Source organism: Rhinatrema bivittatum, chromosome 5 (genome assembly GCF_901001135.1).
Source record: "Rhinatrema bivittatum chromosome 5, aRhiBiv1.1, whole genome shotgun sequence".
Lineage (NCBI taxonomy): Eukaryota > Metazoa > Chordata > Amphibia > Gymnophiona > Rhinatrematidae > Rhinatrema > Rhinatrema bivittatum.
In genome coordinates, this window is record NC_042619.1 from 62,312,575 (window position 1) to 62,334,351 (window position 21,777).

Below are 21,777 nucleotides of genomic sequence, written 5' to 3' on the forward strand. Positions count from 1 at the left end.
TTGAAGCAGAAAGCCTGTGAAGGGATTAGTAAAGCGACTAGATAACTGAGGGGCAAAAGGAGTGCTTAGGGAGTACAAGGAAAATAGCAGAAACATCTGAATGAATTATTTGTCTCAGTCTTTACTAATGAGAATGTTGAGAACATACACATACCGGAAACATTCTTTGATGATGATGATTCTGAGCAACTAAAAGAAATCTATGGGAAAATGGAGGATGGAATAGATCCAACTGACAAGCTAAAGAGTTACAGATCACCAGGACCAGATGGTATCTATCTTAGAGGCCTGAAGAAACTCAAACATGAAATTGCAAACTTGTTGCTTGTAATCTGTATAATCTGTAATCTATCATTTTAAACAGCCCAGGACTGGTGCTAGCTTTTTTGCTTCACTGTGTGAACAATTACTGTGCTGCCCCCTCCCCCCCCCCCCCAGTTCATTCTGTCTTGAGCCAATTAAAAAAAAAAAAGCCCAGCTTCCTCCAGAAATCTTATTTTTAAAAACTGACATGCCTTCCTCCCCCCCCCCCCCAAATCATTGGATAGGGAAGGGTACATACCCTAGGGAAATCATACAGCCTTGTATATACACCCTCACACACTCCCACACCCATTACTGATACACACAATTAAATTATGCATTTATAACAAATTTTACATGACAGCCTTCTGAGGCAAAATCATCACTTCCAAAATGTATATTCTTTTTATATGCACTGCTGTGGTGCCAAACAGAAAACACTGCAAAAAAAGAAACTTGGAACTCCTATCAAAGTAGACTTTTTGTAATGGGTGCTGCATGTGGGCTTGGCCCTCGGAAAGCCATGAATAAGCAGAATTACCATTACAATATAGTAAACCTCTTATACCAAAACAACCCTAATTACCAGCACTCAAATAGTAGCAACCTTATCTATGAAAAATCAACACTGCACAAATTACACCAAGACCTAGGACACCAGTACACCTTCTGTTAGTAGAATACTGCACCTCGGTCACACATGGAGAGCACAGACAGACCCTGACCAAATACAGACTAAAGAGACCAGAAAGTATAAACAGAAGCATGCAAATTGAACTGGAACCCACAATAAGCCAGCCTCAATAAGCAGGGCATCAATGGAAAAACAGAAACATTACCATTCTTCATAAAACATTTAATAATAAAATCAAGAAATCATCAATCATAATAGTAAAATCAGTCATAAAAAGAATAAATATTTCAAACCAGTTAACAAATACAATATCCAAAATTTCTCAAACACCAATAAAATATTTCAAAACATCTGGTGAATAAAAAAAATCCAATAAATAAAATAAGTTCTAATATTTCCCAAAAAACAATAACATATTCAAAACAGTAGAAACATCAAATTGTACCCAATAATTAAAACTAATAAGGATTAAAAAATCTTCTGCTGTCTCTCCATACCTGGGATCTTTTGCTTTCCAATTAACCTGACATTGTTATGTATTGGGGGAAGGAGGGCCACACAAACTTTCTTCACATACACATAAACATACATGCACACATCATCTCACACACTCCATTTCTCATATGCATGCCTATGCTCTCACATACACTCCTCCTCTCTCTCTCTCTCTCACAGACACATTATCTGTGTGTGCCTGCCTGTGAGAGCCTTTATGTGACCATAGGCTCTCACAGGCAGGCACATAGGTAGGGATGATGGCCTTGACATCACTCCAATCCCGGTGTGCTGGCAACAGATGCTCTCTTGGCTAGTGTGCGATCCCAGTAGAGAGGGGGCAGATACTATACTGAGCAGTTTCTGAGAAGGTTTTGTTATTCCACATGTGTGTCAACTGTGCTTGGGTGAGGTTGTTAATGCCTCTTCTGCATGCAGGATGGCTAGCATGAACAGAGAGAAACTCAGCTAGAGAGAATTGTCGCCTCATTTGCAGAGCCCACACTTAAGCATCTTGTCCTGTCTCCATTGGCGGTAGTTCAAAAAAAAGGAGCCCAGCAAATGCAGAATTATACACAACCTTTCCTTCCCAGAAGGGTCTTCAGTCAATGACTTTATCCCCTCGGGGTGCTGCTCAGTACAGTATGCGACTTTTGACAGAGTGTTAGAGCTGCTCGGGACTTGTGGGCTGGGGGCACAGGCAGATATTGAGTCTGCCTTCATGTTATTGCCAGTGTACCCAAGCAGTTTTCCACTGTTTGGGATTTCTCTTTGAAGAGGCATATTGTTACAAGTGTCTGCCAATGGGTTACTCGGTATCATGCACCTATTTCAAAACAGCACTTACCTACATTGGGCTACTGGGGATGCAGCGGCTCTAAGATTGTTAGTACATTACTTAGACAATTTCCTATTTGTAGGAAGAGGGGGGACAACCAAATGCGTAAGGCTTTTTGACGCATTCCACGAGTTGGCGCATAGGTTCAGCATCTCACTGACAGACAATAAGTCAAAAAGCCTGACAAATGTCCTCACATTCCTGGAGATTGAACTGGATTCCCACCTGACAAGCTGAAAAAGCTGACAAATTTGGTGGTGAATACTGGGCTTAGCAGGAGGTCCTTGATAGGAAGCTTGGCCTTTGTGGTATGAGTCATTCCTATGAACAGAGTATTCCTGCGCCACCTAATTCGGGCCATGGTTTGGCTAGTTTGTGACCACCACCATCTGAGCATCAGCAAGCCCATTAACATAGACCTGGGTATTTGGCAGAGATTCCTCAAGGATTTCAACAGCGTTTCAGAATGGCTTCCCAGGCTGGTCAGCAGCTACAACCCACAGCTATATTCTGACGCTTTAGAAGGTATCAGATTTGGTTTTATTTTGGGAGATCTTGGTGCACAGCTCGCTGGCCAGATGGGTGAGCGATTAGCAGTTTAATCAAGAACATTACATTCCTCAAGCTCTTTTCCATTGTGGTCACTGTTCACAAACGGGGCAAGGTGCTGAGATGCCAGCAGGTAGTCCTGTGCTGTGACAACACAGCAATAGTTCAAGAAGTAAGCAAGCAGACATCTAAATGCCTCCTGGTATCAGAATTGCTGAGGGAGTTTTTTGTTGCTTGCTTAGGAATATTGTGGCGAGTGCAAAGTATGTTCCTGGGGCATGCAGTGAGATGGTGGACTCTCTTGTTGCAAGGAGAAGCTTCTCATTCAGGAAGCTGGCACAGCAGGCAGAGGGGGTTGGACAGGAGGTCCCGGTGCAGCTATGGTCCTTTGGAACCAGACGGCACACGAAATTCTGCGAAGATCACTCATTCCATCCACATGCAATGCCTACATCTGGAAGAACAGCAACGTGATGGCGTTCCTGTGTGAGAATGGCTGGACTGAACAGCGGATTCTAGAGGATGTACTGATCAGCTATATAGTACATACAAAACAACAAGGCAGACCAGGAACATGGTCCGCTCAAACCTAGCTTAATGAAAGTTTAAAATGGTTGTGCGGAGCAATATTTCAGAGTTATGCTAGGCTGGGCCAGGCAGTCTTTACCCCGCCATGACATGCAAAGACCCTTGACCCACGACCTATTGCTGTGACTCTGGTGTGTACTGCTTGATGTAGCTACTGATGGGTTTAAAACCACATTGTTCCATGTTGCTTTTGCACTGGTGTTCTTCTGCACATTTTGCGTCAGCAAGTTTACAGCACTATCTCAGAGGGAAGAGGAGCTGTGTGGATTGCTCTGATCGGATGTCAGCACCAAAAGGGCATTTTGTTGTTATGGCTGAGTCAGTCAAAGACTGATCAAGCAGTGCATTGTCAGGTGAGTATAAGGCCTGGTGACATGTCTACTAATGGCCATGACAAATTACTTCGCCATAAGCCCAAAAGGGGAAGGTCTGTTTTTGCTTCATAGCGATGGGTCCCCTTTAAGCAGGTACCAGTTTGCAGCAGTGCTCAAAAAGGGCTTGGCAAGGGCAAGGTTGCAGAGCAAGAAATTTGGAACTCGCTCATTCCGAATCAGAACTGCATCTTGTGCCACCACAGCCGTACTCTCACAAGCTGTCAAGCAGCGAATGAGGAGTTGCCAATCCAGAGCTTATGTGTCATATGTTAGACACGATGATGGTTCCCCTGCTCTGGCACCAAGCAAAACTTAACTACTTCCTGCTCATTTACAGCCTCCACGTGGCGGCATTCCACCTGGATTATTTGCTACTTTTTTCATTTCTCTCACCCACAAAAGAGCCACAAATGGGAAATTCTGACTGCATCTCAGGTTTTCAAAACAATGTTAGGTCACCAGGTGGTCGGGTCAAAGAGGTATACATTGGCACCACTTGTAGCCCCTAATGCAATCATGGGGAGATGGCCCTCCACCGCCAGACTTTCTCATCATCCTTCTAGGAGGTAAAAATCTGGGGAACGGGACAGGTCTCACTTGTACTGAATGCCATCAGGGACTGCCTGAGCCAGAGAGCCACTATGTGGCCGGCCACCAAAATCTGCTGATCCGAAATTATACTTCATCGGCAAATGTTGGGTGTCAGCTGGTGGGGAAGATAACAAGCTAAATTAAATTGCCAAGTTGCAAAGGCTGTACAGCACATTAGTGGATACCACATGAGACACGAATGGGTAAACGTTCACTGTCGGGATTTGTATGCTAAAGATGGAGTACATTTATCAAATATGGGCAATGACCTTTTTTTGCAAGCCATTCAGAGGTTGATTAGTAATATGGATGCATGAACTGTAGCCTGTTGCGGGGGGGGGGGGGGATTCAACATGCATGAGCTGGACCATTTATGCTCTAGCCTGCGTGTGACGAGGTCCTTGTGATGGGGGCGACCGAGTCCAGGAGACGAGATTAGAGACAATACGAGGCAATAAGGGGCCCAGAGAGTTGCCGGTAAGGGAAAGAGTGGCAAGAGCTACACCTTATAGCGGATGGCCAAGAGGGGGCGATGTCAGGCCAGGGGATTGGACCTTGACGTTTCTGATGGCTGAATGCAACCGGGAGGGGCTCAGGTGGGCCTACTGCATGGCGACCCACATGGAACTCCTCTGGGGAATGGTCCTGTTACCTGTTGGGGCTTGCAGGAGCGAGACCTCTAGATTATCCACTTGGACGGAAGATTTATTGGCACCTACCCTGAAGTACAAGAGTAGACAGGCATGATAGGAATCGGCGCCCCAATTAGACTCCCTTGTTAGGGTCATCTAGTAATCAGCTGCGGCCATTTCATCCAAATTTGAGTGTTATGTTTTGCTTGCTTGTTGTGTTATTTTGAGTTTAACATGAGGAGGAGAGGGGGGTAGGAGCCACAGGTGTCCGAGCTGCCCCAGTTATTACTTACTAAGTATACTTTTAAAATACTGCTCAAAACACAAGTACAGCTTTCTTTTTGTGCATGTATGCTTACGGTATTTCATGTCATACTTCCTCTATGGTGAATGTAAATCAGCAAATGGCTCTGTTTGTGCCAGTATTAGTTTGGTAAAGACAAAATAATGAAGATCATCTGGTAGATACTTCCGCTAATAGTCACAACTAATTAAAATATAAAGCTTGTGCTACTCTTTCAAGGGGAGGGAGCATATGTACAATAAGAGTCACATCTGCTTATTGCAAATGCAGTGTTTTAATAATGCCCTTTGGGGATTGAGTTCTGTGACTTGATATGATTTTTAATGTCTGTGAATAAAACTGTTCCAATTTTATGCAGGCATTTTCTTTTCTTTTATGCTCATTCATTATATTATCTAGCCTTTTCTAATGATTGAAAAAAGATTGGTCCTAAATGTGCTAAAACATAAGAATATAAGAAATTGCCATACTGGATCAGACCAAGGGTCCATCAAGCCCAGCATCCTGTTTCCAACAGTGGCCAATCCAGGCTATAAGTACCTGGCAAGTAGCCATAAACTAAGTATATCCCACACTACTGATGCTAGTAATAGCAGTGGCTATTTTCTAAGTCAACTTGATTGATAGCAGTTAATGGAATTCTTCTCCAAGAACTTATCCAAACCTTTTTTAAACCCAGCTACACTAACTGCACTAACCACATCCCCTAGCAACAAATTCCAGAGTTTAATTGTGCGTTGAGTGAAAAAGAATTTTCTCTGATTAGTAATAAATGTGCTACATGCTAACTTCATGGAGTGTCCCCTAGTCCTTTTATTGTCCGAAAGAGTAAATAACTGATTCACATTTACCCGTTCTAGACCTCTCATGATTTTAAACTCCTCTATCATATCCTTCCTCAGCCGTCTCTTCTCCAAGCTGAACAGCCCTAACCTCTTTAGTCTTTCCTCATAGGAGAGCAGTTCCATCACCTTTATCATTTTGGTCGCCCTTCTCTGTAACTTCTCCATCGCAACTATATCTTTCTTGAGATGCGGCGACCAGAATTGTACACAGTACTCAAGGTGCAGTATCACCATGGAACAAAACAGAGGCATTATGACATCCTCAGTGTTGCGCTCCGCTGGCTGGGAGTGCTAGGGCTTAAATGTGTGCCCCTTGCGGTAAGACGGACCTCGTCAGGGTTGGAGGTGACCAGGCCCCTGCCGACCTGCATGCCCGAATGAGGCCAACCACACAAGGTTGGTCTCTGAGTGGTCCTCTGACTACTCCCAGCCCTTTCGGACCTGCTGCAAGCCGGACAGGAGACGAGGGCGAACAAGGGCTGAAGCTTGAAGGCTGAGACGAAGGCTTCAGGACTCAGGCGAAGAACTCAAGGCATCAACAACAGGAACGAAAGACCTCCGGAAGGGCGAGCGGGTGGAAGCTCTCCCATGGAAGGCAACTGGAACTAGAGTAGATGGAGGCTCACTCTTACGGACCTTAGGAAATCCAGACAAGACGAAAAGGACTTGGAAGACTTAGACAAAGACAAGTGGGCACTGTTCCTCAGGGCACCCTACACAGCCCACTACTCAGGGCGGACCCAAAGGGCTAGTCACAGACCACCCTGTCCTCTACGCACCCTACACAGCCTAAGGAGGCTGGTCACAGATCATGCAGGAGCGGGGCAGGCTCAGGAAAGGAATCCAATTGGCAGAGGCTCCAATGACAGGAAACAGAAACCGACGGAACTGATTTACCATCGGCCATCTGGAGGACTTGGGGAGCTGGAACATTGCAAGAACAGACATCAGGAAGATCAGGTACATAAGGACCTCTAGCCATCGAGGACGTCAGGCCTTCTGGAACATCAGGAGGGCAGAGACGGAGGACGTCAGGAACATCAGGAGGGCAGAGACGGAGGATGAAGAGGGATCCCTTGGATTACTGGAACACCAAGCAAGAGCCAGGAACATGGAGTCCAAAAGGAAGGAGAAGCTCCTCAGACGACTGGCTCATTGCGAAGGCAAAGCTGACTGGAAGTTGAAGTCCTTTTATAGGGCTGAAGACAAGCAACTCCCAGGGAGGAGTTTGGATGGGCCACACCTAGCTGGCCCTATAACTGAGGAGAAGTGCTGTGGGCCAGCCCCTAGGGAGAAGGGCGTGGCCCAACCCAGGAAGTCCATGCAGACCCAAGCAAGCCTCAGACAGGCCACAAGGACATTGAGGCCTTTCAAGTCCTGGAGCAAATCCTGGATAGTTCGTAGGCGAGACCCCAGCTTCGGAGCGGCCTCCAGGAAAGAGGTGAGAAGCCTCCCGTAGCACAGCTACAGGAGGATTCATAACACTCCGTTTTATTCACCATTCCCTTCCTAATAATTACTAACATTCTGTTTGCTTTTTTGACTGCCACAGCACACTGAGCCGACGATTTCAAAGTATTATCCACTATGACGCCTAGAACTCTTTCCTGGGTGGTAGCTCATAATATGGAACCTAATATCGTGTAACTACAGCATGGGTTATTTTTCCCTATATGCATCACCTTGCACTTAATCGCATTAAATTTCATCTGCTATTTGGATGCCCAATTTTCCAGTCTCACAAGGTCCTTCTATAATATATCACAATCAGCTTGTGATTTAACTACTCTGAATAATTTTGTATCATCTGCAAATTTGATTACCTCACTCATCATATTCCTTTTCAGATCATTTATAAATATATTGAAAAGCACGGTTTAGCTTCTAGTTATTCTACTGTGTATAACTCTGCGATAAAAACAGTCCATGCTGATATAATCCACATTCATCTGAAAATGCTCACTTCACTGTTAGATACTTATTTATTTAGATTTATATTCCGCTTTTTTGCACTTTTTTCCGCGCTTCAAAGTGGATTACAGTCAGGTACTGTAGGTATTTCCCTATCCCCAGAGGGCTAACATAAAGTTTGTAGCTGCCCATAAAGGTGAATTTTAAAAGTCCTATGCGTGCCAAAACCAGGAGATACGTGCACAAGTTGCACCAGTGCGCGCCGAGTGTGCTTTTAAAATGTGCGCGAGTACACGTGTACTTGTCGTTACATGCACAAATATGTTTTCCCAAAAAAGGGGTGGGGTGTGGACGGGGTATGGGCATTCCTGGATTTCACAATAGCACATACGTACTGACGCACGAGCAGGTGCTGGGGTCCCCTGCCATGTAACTTTACTTCTGATATGGATGGCGTATAAGTCAGAAAACAAAAAAAGTAAAGAGGTGAGCGGGATTTTAATTGTTGAGGTTAACAGGATACAAGAGAGTCTATTAAACTAAGGGCGTTTGGAAGTCTTATCCCTTGCCTGGGCAAAATGGGAAAAACTGGGAAAACTTGCTTTGGTGCGCGCGTCTACTAAAATACCACTTACGTGGTAGAAGCAGCATTTGCGTGCACAGGTGCGTGCCTACTTAAAATTGCGCACACGTGCACGCATTCAGCCTATTTTACTCCATGCGGGCATATTCGGTTGTATGTTCTAAAATGGCCACGTCACTGGGCTTGAGCCAGCGTGCACCATGTGGCAGTTACTATCATTGGTCTTAGTTTCACCATCTTATCATGTTTTTTTTAAATTTCTTATCTAGAGGCAATAATTTTTTTAACTAAGCTGCATCAAAATAAGTAGATAATGGGGGTAATTTTAAAAAGGATTTATGTATTTAAAACTGGGTTTTATGCATGTACAGTCACTTTTAAAAATTGCTATGATATATGCTACTTTTCTATGCATAAATCCTTTTGAAAGTTACACCATTGTGTGTTACTTGTCAGTTTTAGCCCACATGATACCTTTGGCTTTAAAGACTGATATACTAAGCAAATTGTATGCAGAGTACATGTGTTGAAATGGCCATGTGTTAAAGTGAACCAGTCTGTAAGAAATCTGCTAAAAGATTTAAACTAGAATATACAATATACAAATTTCAGGACTACAACCTTGAAATCTGCAGACACGTAACTCTTCTGATAGTATTTTAGTTATTTAGAAATCCAACACGAATGCTGGTAATAAGTAATACAGTCCCAATACTTCATTCAGGTATATAAATGTAAAGTCTCATTTATTCGAAAATTGGCAACTCCATTGTTATAAAGCGCAATCTTTCATGCACACGGGGTCCCCCGACACGGTCCCGTGTTTCGCCAGTGGCTGCGTCGGGAGGGATGCCCACAAACTCAAACAGGAAAATCTAAAATATTAAATTACAAGGACTGTATAAGAAATGGCAATGGTACAGAATCAATAGAAGTTAGTGCACGCATACATTTTACCTTAGACGGATTTCTTAGGTTCCAGGCATGGAGTGCATTCAAACAGGGTTCAGAGTCAACTTAAAAGCTGTCAAAACTCGCGCCAACCAGATTTCAAAGACCAATCAGAGAAGAGAAAGAGCCGACCAATCGCAGATGGAGTTGTGTCAGCTGCAGCCTATCAAAATCATGTAAAATGAAACCATTCGATTTCTTTGTTAAGGCCCTTCGGAGTCACACAATCTAACCGGTGTATCCACCTTTGTTCACATCGTGTCAATGCAATGTCAAAATCACCACCACGTAATGAGGGTGTCACAGTTTCTAAAACAAAAAAGAATAAATCAGAAATTGTGTGGGAGTGTGATAACCAATGATCAACTAGAGGGGCCAAGGTACGGGAATGTTTAATATTTGATCTATGTTCGATCATTCGAGTACGTATCTGTCTTATGGTTTTACCCACGTATAGCATGTCACAGGGACAGCGAATGATATATACTACGCCTGCAGAGGCACAGTCCGAGTCTTGACGTAGGGTATAACACCTTGTAGTGAGAGGTGCAATAAAGTCAGAAAGAGTGGTCGTGTGTTTACATACCGAACAATTTCCACATGCCATGATTGAATTATCAAAGTAATGATTCCCTATATTCCTTCATAGAGGCCATGCCTCTTGTTTTAGAAATCTTACAATAGTTCCAGAGGGGTAGCTGTGTTAGTCTGCACCAACAAAAATGAGAAAAAAAGTTGATGGCATCTTATAGATTAACCAACTTATTGAGACATGAGCTTTCAAGGGAAAGCGTACCCTTTGTCAGATGCATTTACTATTTCGTTATGTATCAGTTATGGTTCGCTCTCCCAATAGCAAATTAAATTTTGTGTGATATGTTGTTAAACTTTTCCAGTTAGATTGTCATTGCCTTTCTAATTTTACTACAGTTGTACTAGGTGAGCAGCCATACATTTTGACTTTCTGCCTCACTGGGCTCCCTATACCTACTACTTGGTTAATAATAATCTAAAGGAAATGTAGGTGAAACGTGCTACTGTATCCATTACGAATTGGCGTGGTCTTAAATCATATTTCATCTTTTTTTCACTCATAGCTGGATATGTAAAGCTTTCACAAAATAAAAATGTAAAATATGTTGTTTGTTTTTATAAGACAGGGGATCATTACACTGCAAGCTTTGTCTGATGCAAACAGGAAACTGTGGTTGGAAGCCATGGATGGAAAGGAACCGGTGAGGAAATGCGAATCACATCTTTCTAGTGTTATGAATGTAAAGAATTAATCATTATATATTTCATAATGTTTCTGGAGTAATTTTCAAAAAGATGTGCAGGCTTAAAACTGGGCTTTATGCACATAAATGCATTTTATGCATGAATGTGGAATTTTGAAAATTGCTACAATATATGCTGTTGAATTGTCAACAGGTTTTACGCACATAAATTGGCTTTTGAAAAGTACAGCGATAATATGCTCCTTGAACAGCGTCATTCCTTTTGAAATTTACTCCCTTTATATCTGAAAATATATTTTGGAAAATGTGTACATTTTAAAGAAACATTATTTAAAATAATAGATAACCAATAAATAAGAACGCTTTCAAAAATGGCAAATCTAGGTCTAAAAATTGAACATCGAAAGAAAATATTCTGTGCTAAAAATACAGATACGTAAAGTTACTATTATGGCTGATAATAATACTTCAGAGATCACATACAGTATGGTCATCAGCAGAAGATGAAATGAGAGGCACGTTCATTGGGCTCAAATTTCAACGTGTCTTGAATTATTTATCCGATACTCTCGTTCTCAACACATGCTTATATAGCAAGCCTGTTGAATCTGATACGGTTCACATCTTTTCAGTACTTGATAAATTTGATCCTAAGAATGTACTGCAAATGATTGAAAAGATCGAACGATCTCTATAGCCACAGGAGATACGCTGTCTGGCTTGCTGATGTGGTCCATTTACAAAAAAGCTCATATAAAGTAACAATTAATATTATCAAAGGTAAAATAAAAATAAAATAAAAAAAATAATAATACAAATAATTTAGTGACAATGTTCATAATTTCATAAGTGGGCAACACCATATCATGTTCCCTTTTTTTTGTGATAGTATATTTTGTGGGATTTCTTCACTCTTTTTTTTTTTTAATACATATATTTGTGACATTTTTTTGTTTACCCTGGGGTCTGGTAGAGAGGAGACTTTGAGCACTACAGTATGGAACCTACTAACATTCGGTCCGACTGCTGGCCACTGAAGAGTTTTAATGATTTTGATGTGAACAAGGGAGGAAATTAGACACAGCGACAGAGAGGGGACCTCAAGAAAAGAATATGCACAAAAGATAATATTAACAATGAGCAGAGGGAAAATCATGAAAGAGGATTGAAAAAAGTGGTAAGCCGAAGACAACTGAAAAGTGAGAAGCAAGCATTAGATGAGATGGCAGAAAGAGTGCATGGAGACTGTAAAACAGTTACTTTCAAACCGGCGCGCAGGCACATGTGTGTTCCTGTGTCGGCCGGTGCCAGAGGATGCAGCTCTTTTATAACTTGCATGCGTATATGCTTGCATGTTATAAAATAGCTTGGCCGCATGCACATGTGTGCCAGATTTTAAGTGGGTGCATGCATGGGCATGCAAATCCCACTTCTACCATATTAACTAGGGAATTTTAAAAGAGGTGGCACTGATGCCATTCCAGGTGTCACCAGTTCATTCCCAATTCAGTTAAGAGAGAAATTTTCCACTCCCCCCCCCCCCCACCCCCAAGTTTGATAGCTTTCCCTCTCCTCGGTTAGCCCCAATCCTTAGACCCCGCAGATCTGCCCATTTTTCTTTATTTTTTATCTTAAATGTCATCCATAGTAGAAGTAAAGTTATGCGGCAGGGGTCCTCAGCATGCAGCAGATCATGTAAATATTTACGCACACATCTCTGGTTCATCCGTTTTTGAAAATGTTCTATATGTGCCACTGCGGGAGATCCGTACGTATCTCTCCGACTTTTAAAATCTGCTCAGCACGCTGGCCCAACTTATTCGCACAGCCCCTTATATAATGCATGTGCCAGGCTTTTAAAATTCACTTTTAAGGGGAGAGAGAGACAGAAGGATAAGAGACTACTGCAAAACAAGAATAGGTAAAGAGAGAAGCCTGCTAGGATAGGAAAGCAATGCACAATTATGGAATAAGTTAAAGTTTAACCCAACATGGTGAGCTGTATTTATTTATTAGAATGTAACCATTGCATTGTCCTCGGCCTAGGAAATCACATGCTTGTAATCAATAATGCTAACACTATGAATGTGGTTAAGAAGACACTCATGGAAAAAAAGACAGGATAAGATGAAATACATTTGTATTGAAAATGCTCATATACAAATATAACTGTTATTCTGAACAGAAAAAGTATACTGATAAAGGGAGTAATTTGTAACGGCCGGAATACATTTTCCATTAAGTACACGCCTAATTTACACGATCTTTCAAAATGAATTTGCATGTGTTAAGTGTGCTTTGAAAACAATCCCACAAAAACTGCCCACACACAATTATACCTGTATAGTGGACGGGCAGTTTTCTGTCTGGCCATTTTCATGTGTAAAACTCTGTTTTCCCATCAAAATGCTTTGACAATTACCCTCAAAGAGGACAATCTCAAAGCCATTTATCTGAGTCTCCCAAAATTGGCAACTTCTGCCCAGCTAAAAGTATCCAGGAGCCTCCACAGCATACCTTCTTTTAGCTGGGTACATATAAGTCACGGGAGTGAAAGCACACATCCATTTCATTTTTCAATGTATGTACACTATGTTGCTTGCACTAAGTTATCTGCATAAATAAGTTCAAAGTCTACAGGTGTGTTAGCACATATTTTGCGGCTGCTAATTTGCAATTGGACACAACTTGAGTGGTTTTCCTCTGAAACTTGGTTGCAATATACCTAGGATAAAAGTGTCATTTACAAACAATGCCTCCAATGTGTGATTTTGTTCCAAAGTGATCCCTAACATTCCACCCAGGACTAATCCAGTCTAGTTTTCAGGACATACGCATGGCCGCAGTCCCACACGTGTGTGTAACTGAGAAAAAAAAATACACTAGTTACAATTCTTATGTACCCTCTAATACAGCCTCCAAATTTTGCGTTGACTGGATATCAAACAGAAAATGCATTTGGATGCAGCACACGTAGACTTTGTGATCTCATAAGCTTTCTTTCCCATCCTAAAGTAGGATAATAAAAACCACTGAAGGGTTTCTGCTGTTTATGAAACTAGCAATACATTTTGTTGATTATTTTCTGTAAAATATGGTAAAGAAATACTGATTTTGCACAAACAAACACTGACAACTGGCTATTCTAGTGGGTAACTATATATTTTTAATAAATATGGATTGGACCAGCTCTGTGGTATTACAGCACACAGTCATGAGGGAGACCATAAGTTGATTTCCTGGCTATAGCCAGAGAGCCTGCAGATATTGTATTACAGCTGTCTATGGGAGAGAGTCTCAGCTTTCATTCAGTAGCCACACCTAGAGACCAAACTTAGGGTTTGTGTTAGCTGAGTTCTTCAAGAAGAAGCAAGATGACCAGTCACACAAATGGGTGACATCATGCAATGGTGCTGGCCTGAAACATTTCATGGAGTCTTCTGGAAAAGTTTAGAAAAACATTCATGGATATGAATGTAATTTCTCATGCACCTGCAACTTTGTGGAATCCCCTCCATGTATGTTTGTCTGTGGTGGTGTTCAGAAGTGTCTCTATTTCCAAGTCCTCATTTCACCACCAATTTTTCATGATCGGGCCTTCTCAGTTGCCTCTCCCAATTCTCCGTTCTGTAGTTTCTGTGTTATGTTTTTAGCACTTTAACATTTTATTCTTTTTTCAGCATGCCACTCAGCCCCAAGTTTCCCTCAGTATAGCTGCTTCAGTGGCCTCAGCTGAATCTTTCAGGCAAAAATGTTGTCCTTTTGACTTTTGCTTTGCTGAATTTTTTCCTGGCCATGGCCAAAATGAAATCCAACGGCTTCAAACATTGTCCCTGCTGCAACCACAAACTTTCCCACAAAGGCCATCATGAGGTTTGCATGTGCTGCTTGGGGTTATAATGTGATAGCCTTGCTCAAAGATGCCATTTATGGCTTTTGTGCTCAGAGATTGAGATTATTCAACCTCTATGAAGGAGACTAGTACCTCCACACCATCCCCAAAAGAATTTGTTGCAAACATTTTGGCACCAAGGGAGTGTTCAGAACATAAGAACCTAAGATTTGCCATACTGGGTCAGACCATGGCTCCATCAAGCCCAGTGTCTTGTTTCCAACAGTGGCCAAGCCAGGTCACAAGTACCTGGCAGGATCCCAAGGGATAGATAGATTCTAAGCTGCTTATCCCAAGAATAAGCAATGGATTTCTGCAACTCTCCCTTAATAATGGTTAATGGTCTTTTCCTCCAGGAACTTGTCCAAACCATTTTTAAATGCAGCTACAATAATAGCTTTCACCAAATCCTCTGGCAATGAATTCCAGAGCTTAATTATGCGTTAAGTAAAAAAAATATTTTATCTTATTAGTTTTATATGTATTACCCAGTAACTTCATTGTGTGTCCCCTGGTCTTTATACCTTTCAAAAGAGTAAACAACTGATTGTTTTCTCATTCTTTTATAGACCTCTATCATATCTCTCTTTGGCTGTCTCTTCTCCAAGTTGAAGAGTCCTAACCTCTTTAGCCTTTCTTCATAAAGGAATTGTTCCCACTCATCATCAGCATAAACACAAAAGTTAGGAACTGTAAAAAAAAAAAAAATCCCACTAACTTCACATGCAGTCACAGCAACATTTTATTATACTTCACAACAATATCTTATCTAATCATTTTGCTACACATCTACATTTTATAATATTATACATATTTATTAATTGATACAGCTGATTAAAATGCTTATAGTCGTTCTACAATTCCTCCCCTTTCATATCCAAGTTATTTTTCCATGTTTTTTGTAACTTTCTCACATCCAAAATATTGTTATAATATTTGTTAAGTTTCATACTATATTTGTTCTTGTATTGGGAAATGTTCTTTACTTTGTTACTCTCTGCCTTTACTCACATTGTTAATTGTAAACCGGGTTGATGTGATTCCTATCATGAAACTCGGTATAATAAAAATAACAAATAAATAAATAAACAAATAAATATTGGTCGCTCTTCTCTGTACCTTTTCTAATTCTGCTTTATCTTTTTTTAAGATGTTGTGAATAGAACTGCACACAGTACTCAAGATGATGTCGCACCATGGAGTGATACAGAGGCATTGTGATATTCTCTGTTTTATTCTCCATTCCTTTCCTACTAATCCTTAGCATTCTGTTTGCTTTCTTGGCTGCTGCTGCACACTGAGCAGAAGATTTCAACATATTTTCAATGATGACACCTAGATCCTTTTCCTGAGTGGTGACTACTAATGTGGAACCTTGCATTATGTAGCTGTAGTTTGGGTTACTCTTCCCTAAGGGGCGGATTTTAAAACGAGCGCGAATAGCCTACTTTTGTTTGCGCTCCAGGCGCAAACAAAAGTACGCTGGATTTTAGTAGATACGCGCGGAGCCGCGCGTATCCGCTAAAATCCTGGATCGGCGCGCGCAAGGCTATTGATTTCGTATAGCCGGCGTGCGCCGAGCCGCGCAGCCTACCCCCGTTCCCTCCAAGGCCGCTCCGAAATCGGAGCGGCCTCGGAGGGAACTTTCCTTTGCCCTCCCCTCACCTTCCCCTCCCTTCCCCTACCTAACCCACCCGCCCCGGCCCTGTCTAAACCCCCCCCTTACCTTTGTCGGGGGATTTACGCCTCCCTCTGGGAGGCGTAAATCCCCGCGCGTCAGCGGGCCTCCTGCGCGCCGGGACGCGACCTGGGGGCGGGTCCGGAGGGCGCGGCCACGCCCCCGGGCCGTAGCCCCGCCCCCGGAACGCTCCCGACACGCCCCGAAAACGCCGCGCGGTTCGGGCCCGCCCCCCGACACGCCCCCCAACACGCCCCCTCCGAAAACCCCGGGACTTACGCGAGTCCCGGGGCTCTGCGCGCGCCGGTAGGCCTATGTAAAATAGGCCTCCCGGCGCGCAGGGCCCTGCTCGCGTAAATCCGCCCGGTTTTGGGCGGATTTACGCGAGCAGGGCTCTGAAAATCCGCCCCTAAGTGCATCACTTTGAACTTGTCCCCATTAAATTTCATTTTCCATTTGCATGCCTAGTCTCCCAGTTTTGCAGTGTCCTTTTGCAATTTCTCACAGTCATCTTGCGATTTAAAAAGTTTTAATAATTTTGTGTCATCGTCAAATTTGATGACCTCACTTGTTGTTCCCATTTCCAGGTTATTTATAAATAGATTAAAAAGCAATGGTCCCAGAACAGATTCTTGGGGCACTTCAATATTCACTGTTTTCCATTGGGAAAATTTACCATTTAGCGCTACTCTCTGTTTTCCAACTTTTAGCCAGTTGGCAGTCCATGAAAAGACACCGCCACCTATCCCATGACTTTCTAATTTCCTAAGAAGTCTCTCATGAGGGACTCTCTCAGATGCTTTCTGGAAATCCAGATACACTGTATCAACTGGCTCATCTTTATACACATGTTTATTTACACCCTCAAAAATTGTAGTAAATTTGTGAAGCAAGACTTCCCTTGGCTAAATCCATGTTGGCTTTGTCCCATTAAACTATGCTTATCTATATCTTCAGCAGTTTTGTTCTTTATGATAGTTTCTATCATTTTGCCTGGCACAAACATCAGGCTCACTGGTCTCTAGTTTCCTGGATCACCCCTTGATCCCTTTTTAAAAATTGGCATTACATTGGCAACCCTCCAGTCTACAAATTTCCAGTAGCAGGTCCACAATTTCATTTCTCAGTTCTTTCAGCACTCTGGAATGTATACTATCTGATCCAGGTGATTTTCTACTCTGTAAGTATTCCAGGTTCACTGAGATTTGTTTCAGCTCTTCTGAATCATCACTTTGAATATCATTTCTGACATGGGTATATCTCTTATATCTTCCTCAGTGAATACTGAAGTAGAAAATTCATTTAGGCACTCTGCTATGGCTTTGTCATCCCTAAGTGCCCTTTTTACTCTTTGCTCATCTAGTGGTTCAACTGACTCTCTCACAGGCTTTTTACCTTGAAAGTACCTGAAAAATATTTTATTATGAGTTTTTGCTTCCATGGCAAGCTTCTTTTCAAATTCTCTCTTTGCCTTTTTTTATCGGTGCTTTGCATCTGACTTGCCAGTGCTTATGCTGTTTCCTGTTTTCTTCATTTGGATCCCTTTTCCATTTCTTGAAAGATATTCCTTTAGATATTATAGACTCTCTCACCTAACCTTTTAATCATACCAGAAGTCGTTTAGCCTCCCTTCCATCTTTTCTAATGTGTGGAATACATCTGGTCTGGCCTTCCAAGATGGTATTTTTAAATAATGTCCATGCCTGAGCTAAACTCTTAACCTTTGCAATTGCTCCTTTCATTTTTCCTAACCATTTTCCTTATTTTAGCAGTCACCTTTATAAAGTTAAATGCTGTAACAGTAGATTTATTTTTTGTGCTCCCTCCAGTTATTAAGTCAAATTTGATAATGTTGTGATTACTATTAGCAAGTGGCTCCAACACTGTTACCTCTCGCACTAAATCCTTTGTACCACCTAGGACTAGGTCTAACATAGTTTCCCCTCTTGTTGGTTCATGTACCAGCTGCTCCATGAAGCAGTCATTTATTTTATCTAGGAGCTTTACTTGTCTAGAATGTCCTAATGTAACATTCACCCAGTCAGTACTGGGCAATAGAAATCAGCCATTATTACTGTGCTGCTGATTTTGTTAGCTTCCCTAATTCCTTTTAGTATTTCATTGTCTGTTAATTCATTCTGGCTAGGTAGATGGTATTACACCCCAACTACTATTTTATTCCATTTTTCACCCAGAATTTCTATCCATAAATATTTAACATTGCATTTTGTTTCCTGCAGAACTTTTACCCTGTTTTACTCAATGTTCTCTTTAACATATATGGCACTCCTCCACCAATTTGATCCATCCTATCATTTCAATATAATATGTACCCTGGTATCACAGTGTCCTATTGGATATCCTCCTTTCACCAGGTCTTCCTCTTGATCCAGTACTATACACTCTAACTCTCCCATCTTATTTTTTAGACTTCTAGCATTTGTATACAGACATGACAAAGTATTTTTTTTCTTTGTATTAACAACCTGCTCATCAGTTGGTAGGGGTAATTTGGAATCTTTCTGCACTTTAATACTTAAAGACACCTGGTCCACTTTGGCATTTATTACAACCTTTCTACTGGGATGCCCTGTTTTCCCTGTTCTCTTAGTATTCTTCAAAGATACATCCTTCTGAACCATGCCTTTGAGCTGAGGCCACACTATAGTCTCAAAAGTAGGGAACCTTCCCTCGCATCCCTCGCTACCCATTCAGTTCACAAGGAGGATTTCTCAAGCATGGATCCAAAAAGAGTCAGTGCCAAATACTGAACAAGTCATCAGAGCCTTGGTATCGTTTTCTATCAACACATAGTCCAAGAGCAGAGAAGATTGGCCTCCCAGGTAGCTTTATTTGGATGTGAGCTCACCCTCCCATATTGAAACTTAGTCGCAACGCTCTCCAAGGGTCTGAACTACAACCATCGGTACTTCCTCTTTGGCCACCCAGAAGAATCTTTCCTTCTTGCAACCTAACCTGAATATTTGTGTGGCCCGTTTTAATTAAAGCTTCCCAGAAAGTCACCCTGTGTGTGTTATCAGCTGATGAGCCCCTTAGAACTTCTGGCTTAATGTAGGTTCAAATACCAACTTGAAAAGGCTGTCACTTCAAACCACAGAGTCATTGAACGCCACGCCCTGGTAACTTAAAGACCTTATACTAAATTTCATCATAACAGTGTGGAACGCCACACTCATCCAAAATTCCTGCCTAATGTGGTGCCAGAATTCCACCTTAACCAGTCAATTGTCTTGTCTATATTATTCTCTGGGCAAGATTTTCATAAAGGTGAGCATACCCTGCACAGTTAGGATTGCAAGAGAGCTGCTGCCTAAGGTGGACCAAAGTATATTGAAAGTCCACACAGTTCCACACAGTTAGTTAGTGTAGCTGGGTTTTAAAAAGGTTTGGATAAGTTCTTGGAGGAGAAGTCCATTAACTACTATTAATCAAGTTTACTTACGAAATAGCCACTGCTGTTAATTGCATCAGTAGCATGGGATCTTCTTAGTGTTTGGGTAATTGCCAGGTTTTTGTGGCCTGGTTTGGCCTCTGTTGGAAACAGGATGCTGGGCTTGATGGACCCTTGGTCTGACCCAGCATGGCAATTTCTTATGTTCTTATGTTCCTGTTTTCTTTAACCCTAACAGACTTGGGATTGCAGTATCCAAACAGGTGAATTTTAAAAGCGATGTGCATGCATAAATAGCAGATGTGCGTGCAGGTAGCACTTATTTGCGCTACTGCTATTTTATAAACCTTGCACATACACACATAAGTACCAGTGCATGCATAACTTTGCTTGTGTAAAAAAGGGGCAGATTTGGGGTGGATCAGAGGACATTCCAGGGTGGAGATATTTACATTTTTAAATTCCAATTTTATAATCTGCCAATACAGTGCCTGTAGGTCTCTTATCTGGCATATTTACTTCTGCTCTTTATCAGGTTTCAAAATAAAAACTGACTGGGTGAGGGGTGTGGATAATTTGGGGGTGTGTGCAGGCTGAAGAACCAGGGGGGATCTGGATGAACTAGAGATGGACTGGTAAAACTGGGAATTACCTTCATGTGCACATGTTATAAAATGTGCTGACTTGCGCATGTAAATGCCAACAAGTCCTAAGGAAAATACACAAATAATGTTTCCTCGTGTAAATGCTTAAAATTAGGAGCACATATACACATGCTAGGCATATTTTATATAATGCGTGCTCACTTTTGTGCACAATATGAAATTCTAGCACGTGTGGTTGCACTTACATACTCACGTATATGATGTGCTTGTTTTAAAGTTACATGCCATTAACTATTTCTAATTGGACGGTAGATTGCATCTCCTTTTATGCTCAGGCTAATCTGACTTTCAAAGAGCATATCAAGGCACATGATGTTAGAGCCAGGACAGCAGTGACTCTTCTAATATTGGCCTCCATGGATGAGATTTGCAAGGCTGTGGTGTGTAGTTAAGTCAACACATTTACATCCTATTATTGTTTAGGAACTGATTCCCAACTTGACTAAGTTTGGTCAGTTTGTCCAGCAGGTTCTGTGTATGGGGAAGAAACCCATTCTCAAACTATTTTATTATTTCAGATTGCCGTCTTTGTTTAAAAAAAAAACACACACAAAAGTAAAAAAAAAAAAATTAGAGAGGTGTAAAAACCTAAAATTTATTTTCTTGATAAAGTGCTTTCTTTACTAAGCTGCAGTGAACTGGGTGCTGGAAGTGCCATGGTTTAATAAAACATGTCGTTTTTTTTCACTTGCTATGTCATGGTCAGGAAATGTATGCATTCCCAGCTATGGCCGCCCCCCCCCCCCCCCCCCCCCCATGCTAGGGCTGCCATCTTTTAAAGGGACCACAAGGCCCTGTCAGTCCCCTCACTCTCTGGGTAATAATTCCTTGGTTGTTTATGGTGAACACCTGTCCTCCCCATCCAGCCCATAAATGTGCCCAAAAACAATTAGGCAGTCTTTAACCTCTCCTATTCCATAAGCCGCAGCTTCTTATTCAGAAGAAAAAAGTGGCCTCCTATTCAGTAAGCATACTGCTCCCCAAATCCCAGACCTTTCCCAGATTTACCACATAACCCTGGGTGTCCCCACTCGCTCTTGTCCCGCCAGTCCTATCTTTCAAAGTGGTGCCTGCTAATCCCATGTGCTGCTTTGTCCTTCATGTACTGGGTCGGGAAGTGAAGCAAGGAAATTCACAATCATTGCAATTTCCACTCATTATTTACATTTTGCCTCTGATAACATGTTTGTACTGTGTTATCGCAGCTTACTAAATGGGCTCTAAAAACATGTTCTTCCTGCCCATTGGTGGGCTTATTTTTCCCATCTTTGTTGAATACAATCTTCAGATTAAG

At 41.9% G+C, this 21,777-nt stretch overlaps 1 protein-coding gene across 3 annotated transcripts in view; it reads left to right on the plus strand.

Annotated features, from left to right (window-relative positions):
- Positions 1-21,777, plus strand: part of ARHGAP42 (Rho GTPase activating protein 42) — a 605,600-nt gene that overhangs the window by 483,800 nt on the left and 100,023 nt on the right. For 2 of the 3 annotated variants that reach the window (XM_029602393.1, XM_029602395.1), the window contains one exon: positions 10,755-10,872. In XM_029602393.1, the coding sequence (XP_029458253.1) occupies positions 10,755-10,872 (118 nt within the window). The remainder of the gene's footprint in view (positions 1-10,754; positions 10,873-21,777) is intronic. The other variant, XM_029602394.1, reaches the window with a different exon arrangement.